General features: G+C 39.0%; 1 protein-coding gene across 1 annotated transcript in view; it reads right to left on the bottom strand.

Annotated features, from left to right (window-relative positions):
• LOC129764351 (uncharacterized) overlaps nt 1-20,544 on the bottom strand; it is a 283,887-nt gene that overhangs the window by 35,621 nt on the left and 227,722 nt on the right. Inside the window, exon 4 of the mRNA XM_055763339.1 lies at nt 16,875-16,961. Within this exon, the coding sequence (XP_055619314.1) occupies nt 16,875-16,961 (87 nt within the window). The remainder of the gene's footprint in view (nt 1-16,874; nt 16,962-20,544) is intronic.

The following is a 20,544-nucleotide window of genomic DNA, read 5'->3' as shown; positions in this document are numbered from 1 at the left end:
CGGGTCATTCAAATTACCAAAACAAGATACCAAGACAAATTACATCTTGAAATCGCCAATGAGTCTGACTTTAAGCAACGGATTAAGAAAATCAACCTTAGAGACGTTTCTTTTTGGCTACATGAAGCATGGATGGATGTCTCTGAAACAGTGATTCAACGATCTGGGAAAATATAGGATGAATAGTTGGAACTGCTACACGACGACAGCGCTCCATTGCGTATATTGTTCAATTCCCAGATGGCATCGACACAGTTGAAACAATGGAATACCCCGAGGAAGAATTTTGCGTTGATGAATACTCAGACGCGAAAATTATTGCTCTGGTACTGAATAAGGACGACAAAGGCTGCGTATTTGTTGAGATGTGTACCTCGAAAAATGCGGGGTGACGGGATGGAAAATCGCAGAGGCAGCCTCTTGTGGTTTCTATCGACCTTCACCTTAAGAAAGTAACATTCCAATGATATCAAGGGGGAAAATAATGGATTGCCATGCCGATGAGGCCAGAAATGTCGTATGCATCTATTGTGTTCACCAATTGACTACTTGTTGGATTCCAATTTGTTAGATGTTCAATAATAGAATAGCCACCCGGGAGTATTCGGAACGCAGCCGGAACAGTTCCGCATCTGGTCTATGACGACCTAGACACTAGATATGACCACCAGTGGGCTTTTTAAGTCCCGAGTGTCACATGATCGGCAGTGTACGGTTCTAAGTACTGCTTCGTCATGCCCATTATATTACCGAAACATGTTCCGGCCATATTCCGGAACCAGTTGATCGATTCCAGCCATTTATATTGGCAGCATAAAAGTTCATGTTATCTTTTTTTGGTTGAGCTCAAATTGATTGAATGAAGGACCAGAAATCTAAAAAAACAGGATTTAAGAAAAACCGTTCGTTTTCGGCACATGTGCCAAAATCGAATCGTGCCATAATCGAACCGTGCCAAAAACGAAACGTGCCAAAATCGAACGGGGTCTGTACGAGGGCGGTCCGATAAGTACTTAGCCTCATCGCCCGATGGTGCCAGTATCGCAAGAAAGATTACTTATTTTAGGAAAATGGAAAACATGGAAATTCCGCCGTCGTCACGGCCAAATTGGTCGAATTGCACTACGAACTGCTGTCTCATCCCCCGTGTTCACCAGATTTGGCCCCGTGTGACTTTTTTTTTCGTTTGCAAACATGAAAAAGTCATTCGCCGGGCAGAAATTTAAGTCAAATGAGGAGGTCATCGCCGCCACGGAGGCCTACTTAGGAGACCTCGAGAAAACGTATTTTTAAGATGGATTAAAGAAGTTGGAGCATCGCTTGGTCAAGTGAATCGAGCTAAAAGAAGACTATGTTGTGAAATAAATCGCCAGTTTTCCAGATTTCCCTGGATATAGTGTATTATTATGGCATATTTTTACATACTCGATATATAACAGTTAACCATGACGGTAACATAATAATAAGAATATAAATAAAATCTCGCACTGTAAAAAATGAGGCAAAAATGCTTGAATTCTTCAATCCTTGAAATCTGGAACATCTTTAGCAACAACAAGCCCAAAGTCATCAGGGTAAGGAGTAGAAAACTAGAAAATTATTTTTTATTTTACCTAGAGGTCACCTCTAGTGGCGTCAGCAACCGATGCGGAACAAATTTTCACCTTCAGTTTTTCATTGAAGAACACAGCTCTCACAGCTGGAAAATACTTCCTTCACATCCGGCTTGAAATGCGCTACGCGTTGGCGCCATTTTGAACACGATCCATTAGTCACTCAGCTAGCGACCAGATGGCAGCCGGGCTTCCTGGATGGTCCTTCTCAAGGTCGAGAGTTTAGTTTAGTTTCCAAAATTTACCTTTTTTCAAGGCTAGAGACGAGTGAACTTCGACAGTTAATTGGTTTCCCTTCGTTTCGCTTTGATCTTTAAAAATTATTTTACGTCTCAACTAAAAGTGCATGAGCAATGTATGTGTTTAACGGCAACCATCAAATTCAATTCAGTAATTGGAAAACTTTTCAGTTTTTCAAATGGGCATTTTCCAAACAACACAATTAAATGTAAATATTGAGCTTATTATCCTGGGATGCCAGGTGATTTTTTCGAATATATTAACAATGCAAAAAAAAATTATAAGAGGTTGTGTCCAAGACACGACCGCATTGTTGACGTAGAACTACGCTGTTATTTTATTCAAGTCACTTGTTTATAACTTCGGATATTATTTTATAATGCTGTGAATTTTAGAAATAACTGTTTAGTATAATGGTTTGATCGCCCTGAAATGGTATTTTAAATTGTAGAATCAGTTGTTGATAATTCATTGATGATTCATTATCGCCCTCGCAGAACAATACCCTAGTCCTATCGTATGTCACAATTTGTTTCATGTCAATGCATTGAAAATTTACCTCGAACGCTTTTCCGGTGGCCTTTTTCGCAATTGACTATAGACTCGGCTGCAGTCGATTATATACTTGTTGCACCAGTACAATTATTCCACATCTTATAACTACATCCATATATCTTCGGCACCGTATGGAAACAACAACAAGAACAATATTCGCAAGTATCAAATATCATGCTACCTGTTATTTAGTATTGCCTCAGTGGAATCGCACCTCTAGGAATCGTTCGTACATCGTAAATCAAGCGCCAAACAAGCGTTTGTTCTAGCATGCATACAGAGCCATACATTGGTGGCTCAAAGCTACTAGAAATATAAACACTTTTCATCATTTTGTGCTATTCTCAAAAAACGCTTCTGCTAATATTGGCTGGCTTCGAAAAAAGTTGCTTTACTTTCTCATGCTCAAGATAAGCGCAGCTGTCATCCTTAATGGAGAAAGTTTTGCTACTGGCGAGCGAAAGCAAATCACATACAAAATTCCAGAACGACATTTACTTTCATGGTGACTAAATAAACGAAATAATCTCTTTCTGTTAATCTCTCAAGAGTAACATTGCTGAATATTTGCCTCAGCAGAGATTCATTACTAATACCCTAGCGCAAATATTTCCCTCCCACTATCTCCCCTCCTTGTTTAAATTTATCATTATGGCTGCATAATTTGCACACAAATATCCATATATCGATGGCTTGAAGCATCTAAATATACACACACTTATCTCCGTTTTGCGCTCTTCTCAACAGTCTTTTCTATTAATATTGCCTGTCTAGATTAGCTGTTAGCTGTTTTAGCTTAGCTGTTAGCCTTGGTGGAAAGAGTTTTGTTACCGCCATGCAAAACCAACTCACAGGCATAATTCCAGAACAATTAATTTTCTTGGTGAGCCGACGATAGCCTAACTTGATGATTCCCCACACAATTGTGTAGCTCAAAACATTAATGCAATGGCATCAGTTTTATGCAATGATTGCAATGCAATGCGAGTGAGTAACATGGTCGCGTCCACCCCAATTGCTTTAAGAAAGTCACTCGATCCCTCGCCATCCAGCTCGCCCAGCAACGGTGTTGTCCAGTCGGTGTCTTTACGAACAATGAACGTTTGCCTCAGCGAGATCCACTGTTTATAGGCAAATATTCCCCTTCGTTCTTCTTCTTTTCCTTTGTTCACGGAGATAGTGAACAGTTTTATCCTGAAAACAAATCATTATCTTTGACGCTCCCCTAAGTTCGTAAACAAAACTCAATGCCGTCAACGTGAATTGAGCTTCGTTTACGACTTTAGGGGTGAATAAAAGATGATAATTGATTTTCAGGCGGAATGAACACTTTTTTGATTCCATATGGCTTTCTAGCAAATGAGAAATATTAATCTAACTAATTATTTCTCTCAGTGTGGCGATTAATCGATTAATCGATTATTTGGGCCGATTAATCGTATCGAATACGAACTGCTGAAAACTATTCGATTAGCTGATGAACGATTGATTTCAAAAATCGGGTATCACTACACGGAGACTTCAAATCTTACGATTTTCCCTTCGTTGCTCGTTATTGACAGCTCTGTTTGGGAAATCACACAAATGGACAGAACAAATGTATGGGGAAATGAGATTGCTTCCAATTTTAATCAATTTAAATCATATACAGACAATGGGTAGTAATGTATAGCATATCAAACAAATCTTAGAGAATTTCCGATTCGATTGATGTGTAAATCGTGAAAATCCGTTCACAGCAAAAATAGTTATTAACGTTAACTTTATTTCATAAAAACGTGATTTACGTTTATTTCATAAAGACGTAGTTCTACGTCAAAACAACAAAATCACTGAGCAAGTGTTCAATCCATCAGCTAGTATTCATTCTTGCACTTGTAGAAAAACTTGAGAAGTGGTCTGATAACATTATCAGAGAACGTTATGTTTATCACCCCTAATGAAAGACGTAGTCCTACGTCAAAAAAATCTAAGAGTGTCGGGGCAGCAGCCGATTAATTGGGTGTGAAATTGATCATATGCTATTTGCTTCTTCAGTGGTTGTGTTCAACTGGAATTTTGAGTTGATTTATTGTTAAGTGCCATAGCGGGTTGAAATAATCGTTTGAATTATATTAATGATAACGCGCCTGACAACTCGATTGTAACCGATATCCAACCCACTGTGGCGCTGCAAAAAAAAGTGTTATGTTTTGGCAAGATCAACCAGAAGCGGATCAATTTGCTGACATCGAACACACATTCGATCGATTTCAGGCAACTTGAAGCCGGCTACCTTCCAATGTAGCCGGCTTCCAAGATTGCCTCTTTGAGATCCGCTCCGTATCGCAGGGTGTAACGATACGTCATCGGAAGATTTATCACCGCTACATAATCGGCTGTGCCGTCGATTTGACATGTTTGGCGATTTGCTGGCGTCCAATAATGGAAAAGGTGGCAGCATTTGGGGGAGCCTAGCCGATAAGGATCTCTTCGTGTTGCACTTCGAGCGATTGGTGAGATTGATCGTGAGCGCCGAGTCCGTGGTTGTGAAATGATTCGACAGCATTAGACAAATGAAAACGGCAATGCGGACAGACTTTCGAGCAAAGTTTGCTCGCACTTGGGTGCTGCCACACGCTAAAAGGATGTTCCATTTAAGGTATCCAAGGTAGAATTGGGCCTCTGCAAATATTAGACCTTTATGAATGCAAAATCATATTTCTCGTAGCAGGTACTATTACGTATAAGTAGGAGGACAGCAGGTTGAAATAGAAAGGCGTTGCTGAGCAAGGTTAAATGTCTGCGGGAACCTAATCCACAACATTTTTATGTTTAGATCCGAGTTCGTTTGTACGTGCGAACAACTATTTTATCTGCATTTTTATCAGAGGATTGTTGCAACATTTTTCAGTTACACCTTCCAATAATAGCGACCCAACAACACTCACGATTTCGATTTCGAATGTGCTTCAATCTGGTGGCATTGATCAGCGGTTTACGGGAAATCGTAAACAGACAGTCAAATTGTCGGTATTACCGAGCCAAGTTTGCAGTTGACATGTGTTGGCTGCTGCTCCACATTCATCGCAATCGATAGAAATACGAACTGTGATTTCTGGAGGCAGTGCCCTGCGTCGAAATATTGCTCCCAAGGTTAGGATATGTCAAATGGTTACTTCATGTCCGAATCCAGATCGCCATGTTCCCCCGGTGTAATTGTACACAATTTGCGCGTAGCCGCTGCCTAGGCGTCGGTCGTTAGCGTTGTCGAATGCAATCCGACGCGTAATCGGGCGGCCGGAGGAAAAAGGTCGCAGCATTCCTGGGCGTCATGTTAGAGGCGTACGGCACCCGCGGCACTTTCACACGAGCCATGCTGGACGCTGCCATAAAAGGGGGCCTTGATGACCCGGCAATTTACTCCGTCCACAAAATCAGTGAGCGCAGTTTGAGCTATCGAATGGCGCTGCTATTGAGCACTACCGTGTAAGGGATAGGCTCGACGTGTTATCATTGGGCGGAACACTTGAAAATAAAATTTATTTTTGATTTCATGTTTTTTCCTGTACAATCTGCATGGGTTCTGAACCTGAGGATTTGTGTGTTTTATTGGTTCACCAGCATTGTCCGATTTATGGATTTAGGACTTCAAACTCAAAAAAAAATATTATAATAGCAAAATGTTGAATAGAACTGCTGTTTATAACTATTGATATTAAACCGTGCGAAAGTAGTAGACAAAGTGAATTTGAATAACTTTATTAACTCATATTCCATTTTGCATTGAGGCGCCATATGAAGGAAGATTACAGCGCTTCTGGTTCGCTTAGCTCGTTGGAAGGCTTTCCTGTTCAATTTGCAAATAAGCTTCATAAAAAATTCAGTCGTGAAAGGTAATTACTGTGCGCACTTCATGAGAGCATCTAACATTGTCATCATCACAGAAGATGTCTTTCAAAGTCTAGACCAAGATCCCACAGGTGCAAAACTGATGGGCAATCTACGTGGGGCAATCTGCGATTACATGCACAAGATTAAGTTGAAACAACGACTGTTAGTTTACACAGATAGGTATAATAAAATGCCCACCCCATAATTTTTCCGAATTTCCCTCGAACTTCTCTTCAAGGCATGTCTGGATCAGCGAATCCTCTAAATATTCCCGCAGGGTGTATAGGAATCTTCTGTCATTATCCCGTCGATGTTCAGGCTTCCAACTCCATCCCACGAAAAATACCCCGAGAGCATCACATTTTCTCCTTCATACTTCACTGTGCCTCGAATGTGGTGCTCCTGAAGCTTCCCGCTCTCGGTTGAACAGCTTCAATTTTGATTCTTCTGTCCAGAAAACCACTTCCCAGAACTCTAGAGCTCTCTACCAGCATGCTCGTTAGCAAATATATATTCAGCCGCATGGATTTTTTGTCTTGTTGATAAATGGACGCCTTCGGGTACTCTTGTGCTACAAGACGGTGCTAAACAGTTCGACCGAAAATTGATAGCCGAAGGGTGTGTCCTCGCGGACAGTTACCATCGAGTTCTTCTTGACTCCGCATGATCTTGGTGTCCGTACTCGTATCCGTTTTGCGTTTCCTGCCTCTGTCAGGGCGATCCGCCACTGATCCGAACGTTGTTAATGACTTCTGTATTGATAAAACTTAGTTTTCATGCTAGAACATCTTTTGTTTCGTCCTAGCACCTCGTTTTCAGTTCTTTATTGCGTTATCCGCTATTTTCGTTATTCGTGATGATCTTGTCAGACTATTCCACGGATAATCGGGGTTCTACTGTACATAACTTCCTAGCGATAGCCCGGTACGGTTTACCGTTTTGCAAATCTCGAGTAACCAGTTTTGGATACACAAAGGAATTTCTGCTGCGTTCTCCATTTTTTCAACATAATGAAATGCGATCACGTCTATGAATGACGAGCCATTTGCTTGAAAACATGTCAAAATGACAAAACATAAACAATCGAGAGGTCTTCCGATGGAAACTTAGCGAAAACATATCGATTTTCGATCACGTTTTTGTCGCTGTTTTTTTTCAATACAATTTTATTTTTGTTTCTTTAAGTAAAACTGTTTTTTCTAGTGTTCCTTAAGGGAATCTTTAAAAGAAAATAATAAATAAGGTCCCAAAAAAGATTTTTTATGGTATTAATTCTTCGTGGTTTGTCTAAGGGTGGGTTTAGACTAGGTATATATTCATGTGAAGAAATATGATGAGATTTATAGAAATCGCATCAACCGTTTACACTAACGTGAACTTCTATAATGAATATTCATATTTTCGGTGAATTTATTCACCTGAAGTAGAACTGCATCCAACTTTAGTGATTTCTCACCAGTGAGAAATTCACAAGCGTTTACATATGCTGAATTGATTCAAGTTATATATACCGCGAATAAGTGTATCATATTTATTCGCACCCGTTTACACCTATTTTCACGTGAATAAATCCATCTATAGCTATAGATCTCCCTAATGTAAACCCGCCATAAGACTCTTGTGAAGTATAAGTTGGACACCATAAAGCATAACCGGGGGTGATTTTTAATTATGCTTCCTGCTCTTGATAAAGATCCAAAATGAAGACGGATCGTTCTTGAAATTGACTTCCAATATTTTTTTTAAGGTAGCATAATGCTGAAGTGACAACTTTTGTCCTACGCGCGAATGATGCAAAATAATATTTCTGAATAGTTTTAAAGTGAGAAAAGAATATACAATTTTTTACAGAGTGTCTGAGGATACCTCCGCATTCAATGCCATTACCATCTAAAGAAAAATTCTGACGAATCTAGTTTGTTCCATAGGACAAATGACGAAGGATTTATATATCCGATTTCATGGTACGGAGAATTGTAAAAAGAAATTGCGAGGTGAAATTACAGGCACATACATGATAACTAATCGCATCTATGAGCTGGAAGAACGAGGTTTCTCGTCAACGGACCTTTATGACGTTGAACTACTAGTTCAAGTATTCGCCCAATCGTATTAGGCTGACACAATGGGTACAATGGGTACTGTTACAAATTACTCCAATTCCGTAGCGATTGATATCCGACAACCGCGACAAGGATCTCTGAACAGTTTTTCCAGCGATCTCTGTGAACCTAAACATTAAACATTGACATTGATTTTAGTGGTGAGAATCATTACAGTTTACTTGATTTATACGGATATCAATGAGAGTGGCGTAATACCAACCAGAATCGGTGCGGAATCGACACCCATCGAGGAAAGGGACCTCGTTGTGCTGACCGATGGGTCTCCTACCTTTACCCACGGCTTCATCGAGGCGAAAATAAACCTGAGCGTTGCCAGTCTCAACCTGCACCATCGTCTGCTGAGGTGTACTCACATTGATCCGATGGGCAGCGAACCAAACCAAACTCTCAGATAAAGGGATGGCATAGCAAAATATTTTCAACGAAGTATCCAGTAACAATATGACGACTGAACTATAGAAATGTGTAAGTGAAGAGGCATAACTCTGGCTATGGCAAACAAAACCGTTACCGACCCGTCTGCTGTTGCAGAGGTCTTAGGAGGTTATTTCCATTCGCCCTCGGTCTAGAACGGCAACGAAATCATAAAAAGAAACGTCTCTAAGAAAGATTCAATACCAAAATTCAAAATCCCTGATTATGATCATAGCGAAGTTTCTCCGGTACTGATCGTCGCCGAAATCAAGTCTGCGGAACATGACGAAGTTGGCAACACACTCTTGAAGAAACTCACCCCAATTGGCAAAATGAATCTGCTAGAGATTCACAACAAAATTCGGATCGAACGTGTCTTCCCCTAAGAATAGTTGCACACCCTCGTCTTGGTCGTCCCTACCAAGAAGCCCGCAAAAATTGGACAGTCCACGGAAAGCTATCGTCTCATCTCGCTAACCTGCTGCGGCTCCAAAGTGATGCAGATTATGGTCAATCGTCAACTGATTGAACACTTCTCCGGTTGATTGGACTACCGACAACATACGTTTCGCCCAGGCTTTTGTACCAATACGTACCTGAGTACATTCAGCCACTCGTTAGACGAGGCAAGAATGGAAAACTTTCACACACAAATAGTTATACTGGACTAAAGCCAAAAACCGTGAGAGATTTGCTGAGTAAACCTGAGGACTCTGAACTGTCTGAACGTGGAATGAACCGTCTTTGACGACCTCCGAGAGGAGTCCGGATCTTCCTGTACGCGAACGATCCTGTACTTATGGTGAAGGACGCCTCCGTCAAACCGATTAGGCGCAAACTCATCTGGGTAGTACAAACAAATCAATGGCATTGTCATCCTTGGGCGGGAAATCCTGAAAATCCTTGGTGCCCCACCGATTGGAAGCTGTAATTCAGTCCGCACTGTGATATGTTCGAAAAGGATTGCATCAGTCTTCTGGAATGCCTGGCTCGAACCACATAGTCATCTGGATAACCGTTGAGAAGTGCTGAAGGCCAGGAACGCAGTTCACATTGTTCGGATGGCTCATTCGCGCTAGGGAGAGTCGGGATCTTTGTTTACGACCAGATCATGTCAGCATTGTTACCAAAATGGAATTGGAAAGATCAAGGCACCCCAAGATACAGAAAATTCTCAGGGACGCTCGACCTGATACCACTATCATGTGGATCCCGGGTCAAATCTCTGGTCATAAAAAGCTGATCACCTTGCCGGAACAGACCGACAAGCGAGACTCTACACAATCCTGTCACCGGTGGGCGATTTGTGGTCTTGGGTAACCAAATCGTTTGTAGACTTCCTTCCTTACTTCCTTCGCAAAATAAAGGCGGATACGTCTAGTTGGATGGACGAGGGAGTATTAGGATCAAGATCGTTCTTCAACATAGATAGAAACGTCAGAGATGATAACAATAACAACAAGAGTCGAAAAGCACTCGGAAGTGATTACAGAAACATCCGTTGTTTTGGGCGGAAGATATTGGCCGTCATCCAGCTCTGATCTCCATCCATTGGATTACACAGTGTGGCGCATGTCATGAAACCCGATACTGTCATCCGAGTACAACAAGCCTCAGGTGAACATTGGTCTGTACCTGGAGATAAAAGTGCCCAAGCTATACACAGTGCGTCAAGTTTCGAGACTGGTAGTGATATCGAACTTTTATATAAATCCTTTCAAGGGTGTATTCTAGTGTAAAGACACAAATTTCGGACGTTTTTTCGAGCTCCGTAAAAATAAAACAAAGACCATTTTTACTATCCATTATATCAATGTTTGTTCATCTATCTTCTAACAATAAAACAAAAATTGAACGGAGAAAAAATATTCATAACTAGAATAGTTACAAGCTGATGAAGTGTGGGGGTTAAAAAAAGTTGTGTCATGGCGTACACGATTACAGCCCTTCAGGTTATCTGAAACAAAAAAAAATCGAACAGATTCTAAATCAGTAAAAATGCCGCTATCGCATGAACCTCGGACAAGGCAAAAACATCTTTTTTGACAAAATGGCGGCTGTTTGAAGAACAAAATGCGGTTTAAACGTTTTTTCTTTTTTAAGAGGTTCATGTAATAGATAGATGCATACATATTGAAGTTCATTGCTATGACCGTACAGGTTAGATACCGCATCACTGAAATGCCTTTAACTCGGTAAATAATAGGATTGTCGATAAGTGCTGTCTAGAGTAGATTCTTGAATGCCTAAACTTCAGAAATACAAAAGGAAAAAAATGATTTTGTTCAAATTTCTAGACTAGAATACTGCTTTAATACAAGTTGATTTTTTTATTCAGAGTAGTTTCTTCCAGTTTAATTACACTTTTACATCGATCCAAATCAAATGTGTGCTATAGTGCATCCGGCAAAATGGGGTTCAACGCTTCGGTTGATGCCTTCCGGAAAACCATATTGTCATTAAAAATGTTCTTTGTATTTGTCTTAATTTTTAGGAAAAGAGGAAAGTTACAGGGTGCCAAATTAAGTGGATACGATAAATAATTCAGGACACAGATGAGATCTCGAGCCAACAATTGAAGCAAAATTAGTGACTTGTGACTCGACGTATGAAGAGTTCAACTACCGGGATTGTGGTTTTTTTACCTTTTTTTTAGCCTCATTAGCATTTTAACTGTAACAGAGCCAGATATAAAGACCAACACAATAATCTTTTTGGCTATTGTTATACTGTTCAGTTGGGCCGGATAGCGGACAATTGATAGAGACTTCCATTGTAGTGTTATTAATAGCTCAAATAGTTCGAGGTTTCTTGTGACTAGCATCAGAGCGTGTGTGGACACCAGGACTCCGATCGTTAGTCGATCTCCATCACTGATGATTGTTGTGTGGACGTAGTTATTCTACAATAACACACAATTATGATTTGAGGGCTCTGAGTTTTGAACACACGTTCGTTCACTTAGTAAGTGGATGCACAACCAATGTGGCTGCGAAGACCTCCTCCTTGATGATGATATTCGGGAAAAATTTAGCTCTACCCAGTATCCTACCCATTCTACCCGTCAAATAAATCAAAACTCTGAGATAATATTCTCCCGTAACCCGTAACGCACACTAAGCATGAACCTAACCCAGAAATCGTCTGTTGAAGTGAACGCATATCAAAAATATAAATTCACCTAGACACATAAATCTACCCATAAACACACGCTCATATACACTCAAATAATAAGAAGATCCATAGCTTCAGAGATTACGAGATAGTCTGAGATAAAGTAATATCTTAACCAGAGATTCAACTGAGGAATCCTTTGAGTGACATGTAATATTTATGATTCCGTTCAGCGGAATCTTGGCTTTGACCATCACAAAAGCTGCTGACTGCTTGCTGGCTGGAGTGAACTTAGTTATAACAGCCGAAAAAAAATGTATTTATATCTCGGAATCTGGTGTGAAAGTGGATTCTGCATCCCTGTGTAAGCACTGCAAAGTTTACTTTGTGCGAATTCTGGGAATGCATTCTGAAACAAAAAAAGTTTGTATAACTGTTTAGCACGATAGCAAGTCATAATGGATTTCCATAGTAGCGGCAATGTCCATTTTGCTGTTTCTTTTTCTGTTTTCCCTGGGATAAAATGGTGAACGATGGACAACCGGAATGGAATGATACATTTTCTTCGTTTATTCTATAGAGATTGTAAAATTAAAAGTTCGTTGTGCTTTAAATTGTACTGCTTCTTCTAACCTTTTTTTATATTATAGAGTCTTTAACCTTTCAAGTTCGTTTGCCCCTCCCAGCCTTGAAAAAGGCTATTTAGAAAATGATAAATAGATGATCCTGGGATTGAACCCACGTAGATTTAGATTTAGCAGACAGTAGCAAAAGTGAAATCATAAGTAAAGTAAAAACTAGGAGGTCGAATGGAATTCGATTTTCGAGGTGATTGTAACACTGCGCCTCATCAGTAACCAGGCATAAAATTCACTACGCTTTTTTTAGGATTGTAAATTGTCGATTGTTTTGGTTCAAATTGGGCTTTGAATTTAGAGATTTTTTTTTTGTTTTAGGATACTAGATATCAAGTTTTGTTCCGCCGCCGCGTGTTGAAATATTTAATTGATTAACGAAAGTTGTGATTAAATGAAAGTTGTGATTTAATTGATTAACGAAAGTCGCGATAGATTTTTTCGCATTTTCGTGATACCTGCAAGCGGCAAAACTGCAAAAATACTCGTAATATGATGAATAACGAAATATAATGCTGCTTTGTCGGTTGTGCTGCTACGTTAAAAGAGGTCTAGCTAGAGACTTTCTGTGCTGGTTGGTCTCAAATCTCTAACACTTCATGATTATTTTTTTCACCTAATGGAGTGTTCCCACCAAACAACGAACCACATAGAATCGGAATTTAGAGGTTTATTTGAACATTTTTGTCGACTTTATTTTCTTTTTCGTTTTATTTTTCCGCGACTCACAGTTTCGGCACCTTCAACTGAAGTAACCGTTTGATCGAACAACAAAAATGTAAGATTATGCTCTGTTTATTTGTTTGTATATATCCATCACAATTTTTTATATCCATCGAATTCTCTAGAGTGATAAAAAGCCATTTGTCCCGGTTTATTGCCTTCCTTCCTTCCTTGTTTGATTTATAGATACTTTCAACTTTTGCAGTTCATTCGTTTCTAGCCCTGAGAAGGGCCCTTGTGGAAAGAAAACTACTCCATTATTACTCTTTCACCTGACTTAAGAAAGACAATCCGTTCCCGCTCGACGCTCGCCGGCAATGATGTTGCTCCGATGACCAACAAACGAAAAGTGAGTTTATTGCATCTCGCAGAGAACCTGTGTTCTATTTTGAACCACCAGCTCACCCGTTACTCGAATTCGAACCCGTCACCATTCAGACCCGTTACTCGAATCTTCGTTCTTATTAACTTTCTTGAAGAAGCGGCTCGTGAGCATTTGTTCATTTCTAGATTCAGATGCTAAATAATTAATAAAAAGTCATTCCGAAGTTTTTTCACCTACACTCAAAATTGATTTTTAGCTCATGTTTTGTCATGATTTATAACATTAAATGAACCTTAAAATGACAGAAAATGCCATGACTCACAAGTACTGGTAAGCATTTTTATAAAATACTAACTAACGCGGCAAACTTCGTCCCGCCCAAAACTTATTTTTCGTTATCACATCCACGTTTTCTTACTAAAGCTATTCATGGGTCCAATCGCAGAATTATTCATTGATTGATCTTCTAATCTACCTTTTAAAATTACCTCCTGCTATAAAATTCCTTGTACTTGTACCAAAACTCGACATTATAATATCATATTATTTTCAGACACAATTCTCGTTCAAGATTTTTCAACCACTTGCAAATAACATGTTTCTCCGTTACGTCACATGCCAAATTTGGTCTTATTTGCTTGATTAATTCTCGAGTAATGCAGAAATTTGTGTTTCATTTGTATGGCAGCCCCCCCTAAGAGAGGGGAGAGGGGTATCTAGCCACCATAGAATCATTTATTGCATCCTAAAACGTCCACACGGTTCCATTTGCTTGATTATTTCTCGAGAAATTTAGAAATTTGTGTTTCATTTGTATGGCAGCCCCCCCTTAAAGAGGGGGGAGGGTTCTCAAACTGTCACGAAAACCTTCCCCGGCCCCAAAAACCCCTACATACAAATTTTTATGTCGATCGGTTCAGTAGTTTCCGAGTATATAAGAATCAGGCAGACAGAAAGACAGAAAGCCAGAAAGACAGAATGACGGAAAGCCAGATAGCCAGACAGACATCACTCCATATCCAGTACGGCAATATAAGATTAATACGTGCGAGCGAAACAAAAGACACGTTTCAAATAAGCACGCATTACTTCGCCTCATATGTACACGGCCCAGACCGAGATGGATATAGTTCTTCTTCATGCTGGTAAGAGTAAAATTAGAAAACACTTTAAAACTACAATTTGTAATGAGATGTAATATTATCACGCTTCTGCGTACATCCAAACTAGCGTTGGCTGAAAATATTTCATCTTTGGCCGAAATAATGCCATTTCGTGTGCTGGAGGGTCAAATGCGCAAATAATGAGCTGTTTTAAAAGCTTTAAAAAAGGTTCGTATGTATGCGAGCAGACATCTCTTTCTGTTTTCTTTTCTCATTTTATTTGGGATTGTGCCAAAAAGAAAGTCATGCGCTGATATATAAAAGCGTGATAATATTACACCTCATCATAAAATGAAGTTGGAAAGTGTTTTCTGAGAGGATAAAGAAGAACATGAACGAGAATATATCTTTCTCTGGGCCGCGTATTTGGCAAACTATACGAAAAGCTTTCATATGCTTTCATTTAAATGTGTCTCCTGTTTCGCTTGCTCATATTAGCTCTAGCTTATATATTATACAAATGATATACACCCCGGTTTTTTTATGCGGTTTTTTTTGCGCGATTTTTTTCTACGAGGTTTTTTTTACGCGAATTTTCCAATTAACGCGTTTTTTTTACGCGGATTTTCCAATTAACGCGGTTTTTTTACGCGGTTTTTTACGAGGTACGTATTCCCCGCTTAAAAAAAATCCTGGGTGTACATATATTGGGGAGTAGAACATTTTCTGTTATTTTTCGGCTCATTTAATGTGATAAATCAAGATGCCATAACATGTGCTAAAAGTTAGCTTTGGGTGTAGCGTGGTCGTTTAAAACAGTATATCAATCAAGCCGGCCTTGGTTCGATCCCCGTTGACGTCGTTTGAACTATTTTTTTGTATGTAATCCCAAAAAAGATGAAAAAAGAAAGAAGAAAGAGATGTCTGCTTCCATACATACAAATATTTCAAAGTGTTGGGGAACATATGACATTATTTGCCTATTTGACGCTTCAAGGCAGGAAATGACATGTTTTCTGTCGAAAATGAAATGCTTTCTGACAACGCTAGTTTGGGTGTAGTTTTAACAGTAATAATGGTATATTCGCCACTCACGCATACGGTAATTCTAGAGAATTGATGTACATATGAATCACGGAAAAAATATTGGATAATCTGTGATAAAACATGGTCTTTTCCCCCAGAACAGACAGAAAACTCTTTCGCCTAAATGGCTACTGTGTAAATGTGTACCATTTGCAATGGTATAGAAGGGAATACTCTAACGCCGAAAAATGGCAACTGTGTAATGTGCTAATTATAGATATGATAAATATGTGACATGTACACGATTAAAATTCGGCTCTGTTACAGCTAAAATGCTAATGAGCCTAAAATAAATAAAAGGGATAAAAAAATGGTCTTTTCCCCTGTTTAAGTCAAATACTTGAAATAAATGAAATACAATAATTGAAATGCAAGCTACACCCATCGCAAAAAATAAAATCAACAAAATGTATCATCTTTAAACAAGATTTTTTTTCCATCTGATAGTTTTCATCCTATTTTGAGTGCATCGAATCGCCAAGCGGCCATTGCACTCATCTTCCACCCAGTCTGTGCATCGGATCACGTCACCCTCCGTTTCCTCCGATAGAAAACAAAAGTTTATTTGAGAAATTACACAAAATCGAACAAAAAAAGCTCTCGTAAGGAACCTTGAAGGCGGCTGCGGCACGATGGTGCACTATCGGCAATGACAATCGGTGGAGCATACCAATGTCGAGGAAAAGCTCCCTAAGCGGCCAATGTACACAACGGCACGCACTTCACTCCCCGTTGTCCGGCTAAGGGGGAGAACTGCAATTGCACTTTTCACTCTCACTCGTTGGTCTTTTTTTCTGAGGCTCGGAGTCATAATATATCACTGCAGCGGCGATCTCCAGCACGTCTGCTGGAGGCTCTGTACTCGACGTGGTTTGTAAGAACCCTCCCGGAACGGGGGAAAAATCTCCCACAGAGTTAAGGTATTGCGCCGTGAACGAGCAACGGAAATCGAAAGTAACGGCAATAAAGGCCCTTCTAGTGGATCAATAGCTTCCGAGCTCCTTGAGATGACGGTGTAGCACAATAAATAAAAAATAAAAAAAAGAGACGTCAATTGTTGCACGTACCTGGTATCGAAATTCCTGACGCTAAGAGTTTCTCCGGCAGATCTTGAATCGATCTCGGGGCCACTATGTCACGCGGATGGGATGGTGCTGGAATTGGAGGTGAGAAATGTATTGTTAAATTACCTTCAAATCAGCGGCAATTTTATCTGAATCTAAACAATTTCAAACTTTCGATGTCGAAGGAGTGAGGGTCAACAAATGCGGCCCCTTAATAAACTTTCCATTTCATCAAAAACTCAACTATTCGAAGAGTTAGACACCCTTATCTGCTTCTCGAAAATGTGTGTGTTTTATGCTCTGGAGGCCCTCCGGAGCACATCTTGCGTGCATCTTCGTCATTTTGAGAGCCTCGAAAAGCACTTTGGATTGTTTAATCTCGCCGGCGGCACCAATAAAACGGACGACGTCAAAGGGAAGCGTGCCACGTTACCGAGCGGATCGTAAATTATATCGACCGCAGTCGTATTAATTGGTCTAATCAGATCATAATAAAAAATAAACTTTCTTTTGAGGACTCTTCCGCAGTCCACAAATCGTGACAATGAAAGTGTTTCTCACTACATTGCGGTGGTCAACAATAAATGACTAACCAGAGGGATGCTTTGGGTGAGAGAAAACCTGAAGGAGGAAAGTGCATTGGAGCAACTTTTTTTTTCAAAGGTGACATTATGATTTACTCCGGTCGGAGGAGAGGGAAGGGAAAACATGATTGATAAAATTATGCAACCGGTCTCGATCCATCTTTGGTTGTTGTTTGTATGGATAGTTTAAAATCAACACGATCGTAAACCTGCCTCAAATTGATTTTTATGAATATCTATCAGTTCGATTGATTGGATGGAAATAGCTGAATAATTTATAGTTTTATAGAGCGTTTTCCGAGGAAGAGTGTCTATCGTCGGAGAGTTTACAGTTTTAAAAATTTGCTTTAATAGGACGTAAATCAATTTTTTTTTCTACTACGGATGACTGTTGGCTGTTTCTGTCCTAGTTGTGTCTTTTTAAATATGCTCACACTATCAGCTGTCGGTAGATCTAGTATATGTATCCGTGGCTTCGGGCCAAAAGCAATGGCTCTTATTCATTTGCGAACGCTTTCCTAAAATTGTTATCACCACCTTGCAGGTATGTGAACTTGGAATATATCACATATCAGAAATCATGTCGGAGGTCATTCCTATTAACCTCATGAGGAATAGATACGTGAGTTGTTTCGGCGAAAGTTAAATTACCTCTTGTTTGATGGATTTGATTTCTGATTTCCGTTTTAACGTCTTACGAGATCACATTAAGGGTGAGCAAATATCGGTCGCATTACGAAAATTGTTCAACTTAGAGCTTTGTCAAGTCATTCCTGTATGAATTCGCGAAGTTTTTGCCCGAATCGATTCGGACAATGCCAAACAATCTATTGCGATATAGATAACTATAAAACTTTCAATGGTTAATATGTTTAAATAAATAGAAATTGAATGTAGTACAAGACGATAATACAAAGTTTTAACTAGTGATGAAATGAATAGTGGTTTGGCCGGATACCGGATAACAGATATCCGGCTAGCCTCAGTCCTTTATAAGCTTATTCATGACTAAGAGAAATGACAGGCGTATATGAGGCAAATGAGGCGTTAAATTTTATAAATAAAGAAACATATTTTTAAATAAGAATTATGAACGAAAATTAAATTTTTCGTTCAGAATAAATATCCTATTTGATAGTTTATCAAGTTTTCTACAAGGAATCTGGAACAGTTATTTTTCTGATAATGATTTTATATCATAATATTGAGATTTTTGTAAGTTGTACTTAGAGTTGTCTTCAGAGATGGTAATCTCTGAGGGGGTACACTTACTTCACTACAAATCAAATCTAAATTATTATGACCGGAGACCGGCGGTTGGAGTAGTTCGCTTTTATATATTTTATTATAGCTTTTATATTTCTATTATAGCTTTTAAATATTCGAGGTAATTTTGCATGTTATTTTTATTTTTACTTAAGTATCTCTTCGGTTAACCGATTCCATCCACCTGTAATTTGACTACGGGAGATGGAATGAAGAGAGAGAGGTATTGTTTTTGCATGTTGTTGCATCAAAAAAGTATCTGGACAGAGACGAGACCGCCCAAAGAACACCGATTTCACTTCGGTGTTCTGCTTGAACCCTATTATGTCAATTAAATCGAATGGTCAACTGCATATTTTGAAACGAAATTTGGGATTTCCCTCCCAAAGCAAAATATCAGAAATGCAACAAGTAAACCAAACAAGTATACTCGAGCTATTATTCATAATTCAATATTTAAATTTAGAAATTTCTAATTGCTCGTTCATCAATTTTACTCTATTCATGATTATATTTCATGAAAGAAATCTGCATAATTCAATCACATTCACATAGTTTTAAAATAAAAATAACAATACTTCATTAAAACTCGCATTCGCAGTCTTCATAACCGAAGTTTTCTCCAAAAATTTAGTTTTTATTGAATTTCGAAACCTTGTGCCGGATGTTTTCAGAATTTTCAATTGGTCATTTAACAAATGATATACCTAAATAGCTAACAATCTGATAAAAAAATAGTTTAACGAAAACTTTAAAGAAGAAATATATAGTTTTACATCCGAGAACTACCGTTTGGCCATCCCTGATATACGGGACGAAATGTCTTTCTGCAATCCTTCCAATCGGGGCTTCGAGCAGCTGCTTCGAAATTTCCTATAGTTGCTTCGATAGCTATTCTAGTAATATTTAGTGATATTTCGAAGCGATATAAAGGCAAATATCATTTATGGGATAAAAAAATTACCGAAATTATCGGTTATTGATTGTAAAATTACCGGTAATTCGGTAATGGAAAATTACCCGTTATTACCGGTAAAACCGGTTAACAATCCCTAGGCCCAATTTTGGATAGAAACAATTTAGTTTAAAATTACCTTTTCGATGTATGCTAAACTTAAGACTTTCACATGACAATATTACATGGGTTTTTTACAGCAAAATAACTTCAAATTGAAATAAAACACAGATACATGGTAGTCATTACCGTCAGATTGGTTTTATTCGCAAGATAATTGTTTACCACTTCTATTCCAATGTTATTTTTGACACATAGCTAAACCAGAGAAAGTCCAATCGGGAAGTTTCTGATCACTTTTTGTAGCAATGGTGGCCCTATATCAGTGATAACGATGTGAATGTTGTCTTCAAGGTGGCAATCATCGGGCGGGTCATCAGGTGAGGACTTGCGTTTCAAGAACGCCATGATGTTTAATGAGTCATGAGTCATAACTTCAAAAAGTTAGAGCCTCCACAGACTGCAGACTATTTTTCTCGAATTTTCCCGAAATGTAACTTCTCGAAAATGTAACGAAAAATTAGGAGATTTCAAAGACGTAAAGTCGTTATTGCTATATATGTTTTAATATATATCACTAGAAAGGAAATTTATTCAGCATTTGATTATAACACAAAAAGTGAAGATAGTAAAACAAGTGAAAAATTTAGCGAATAAAATAGGTATGTTTCTTTGATTGTATTCGCTGCTTGCGAAGATCTACGAACAAATGCAAACACACAATTCGGACTTTTTTCTCAAGGTGGAGATGGGCAAGCGTTCACGGACGGTACGAATGAACTAGTCCGCCATTTCATTCCGAAGGACC

The sequence above is a fragment of the Toxorhynchites rutilus genome, chromosome 2, assembly GCF_029784135.1.
Source record: "Toxorhynchites rutilus septentrionalis strain SRP chromosome 2, ASM2978413v1, whole genome shotgun sequence".
NCBI classification, from domain to species: Eukaryota; Metazoa; Arthropoda; class Insecta; order Diptera; family Culicidae; genus Toxorhynchites; species Toxorhynchites rutilus.
The sequence above is the reverse complement of the archived record's forward strand: the minus strand, read 5'-3'. Positions and strand labels throughout refer to the sequence as shown.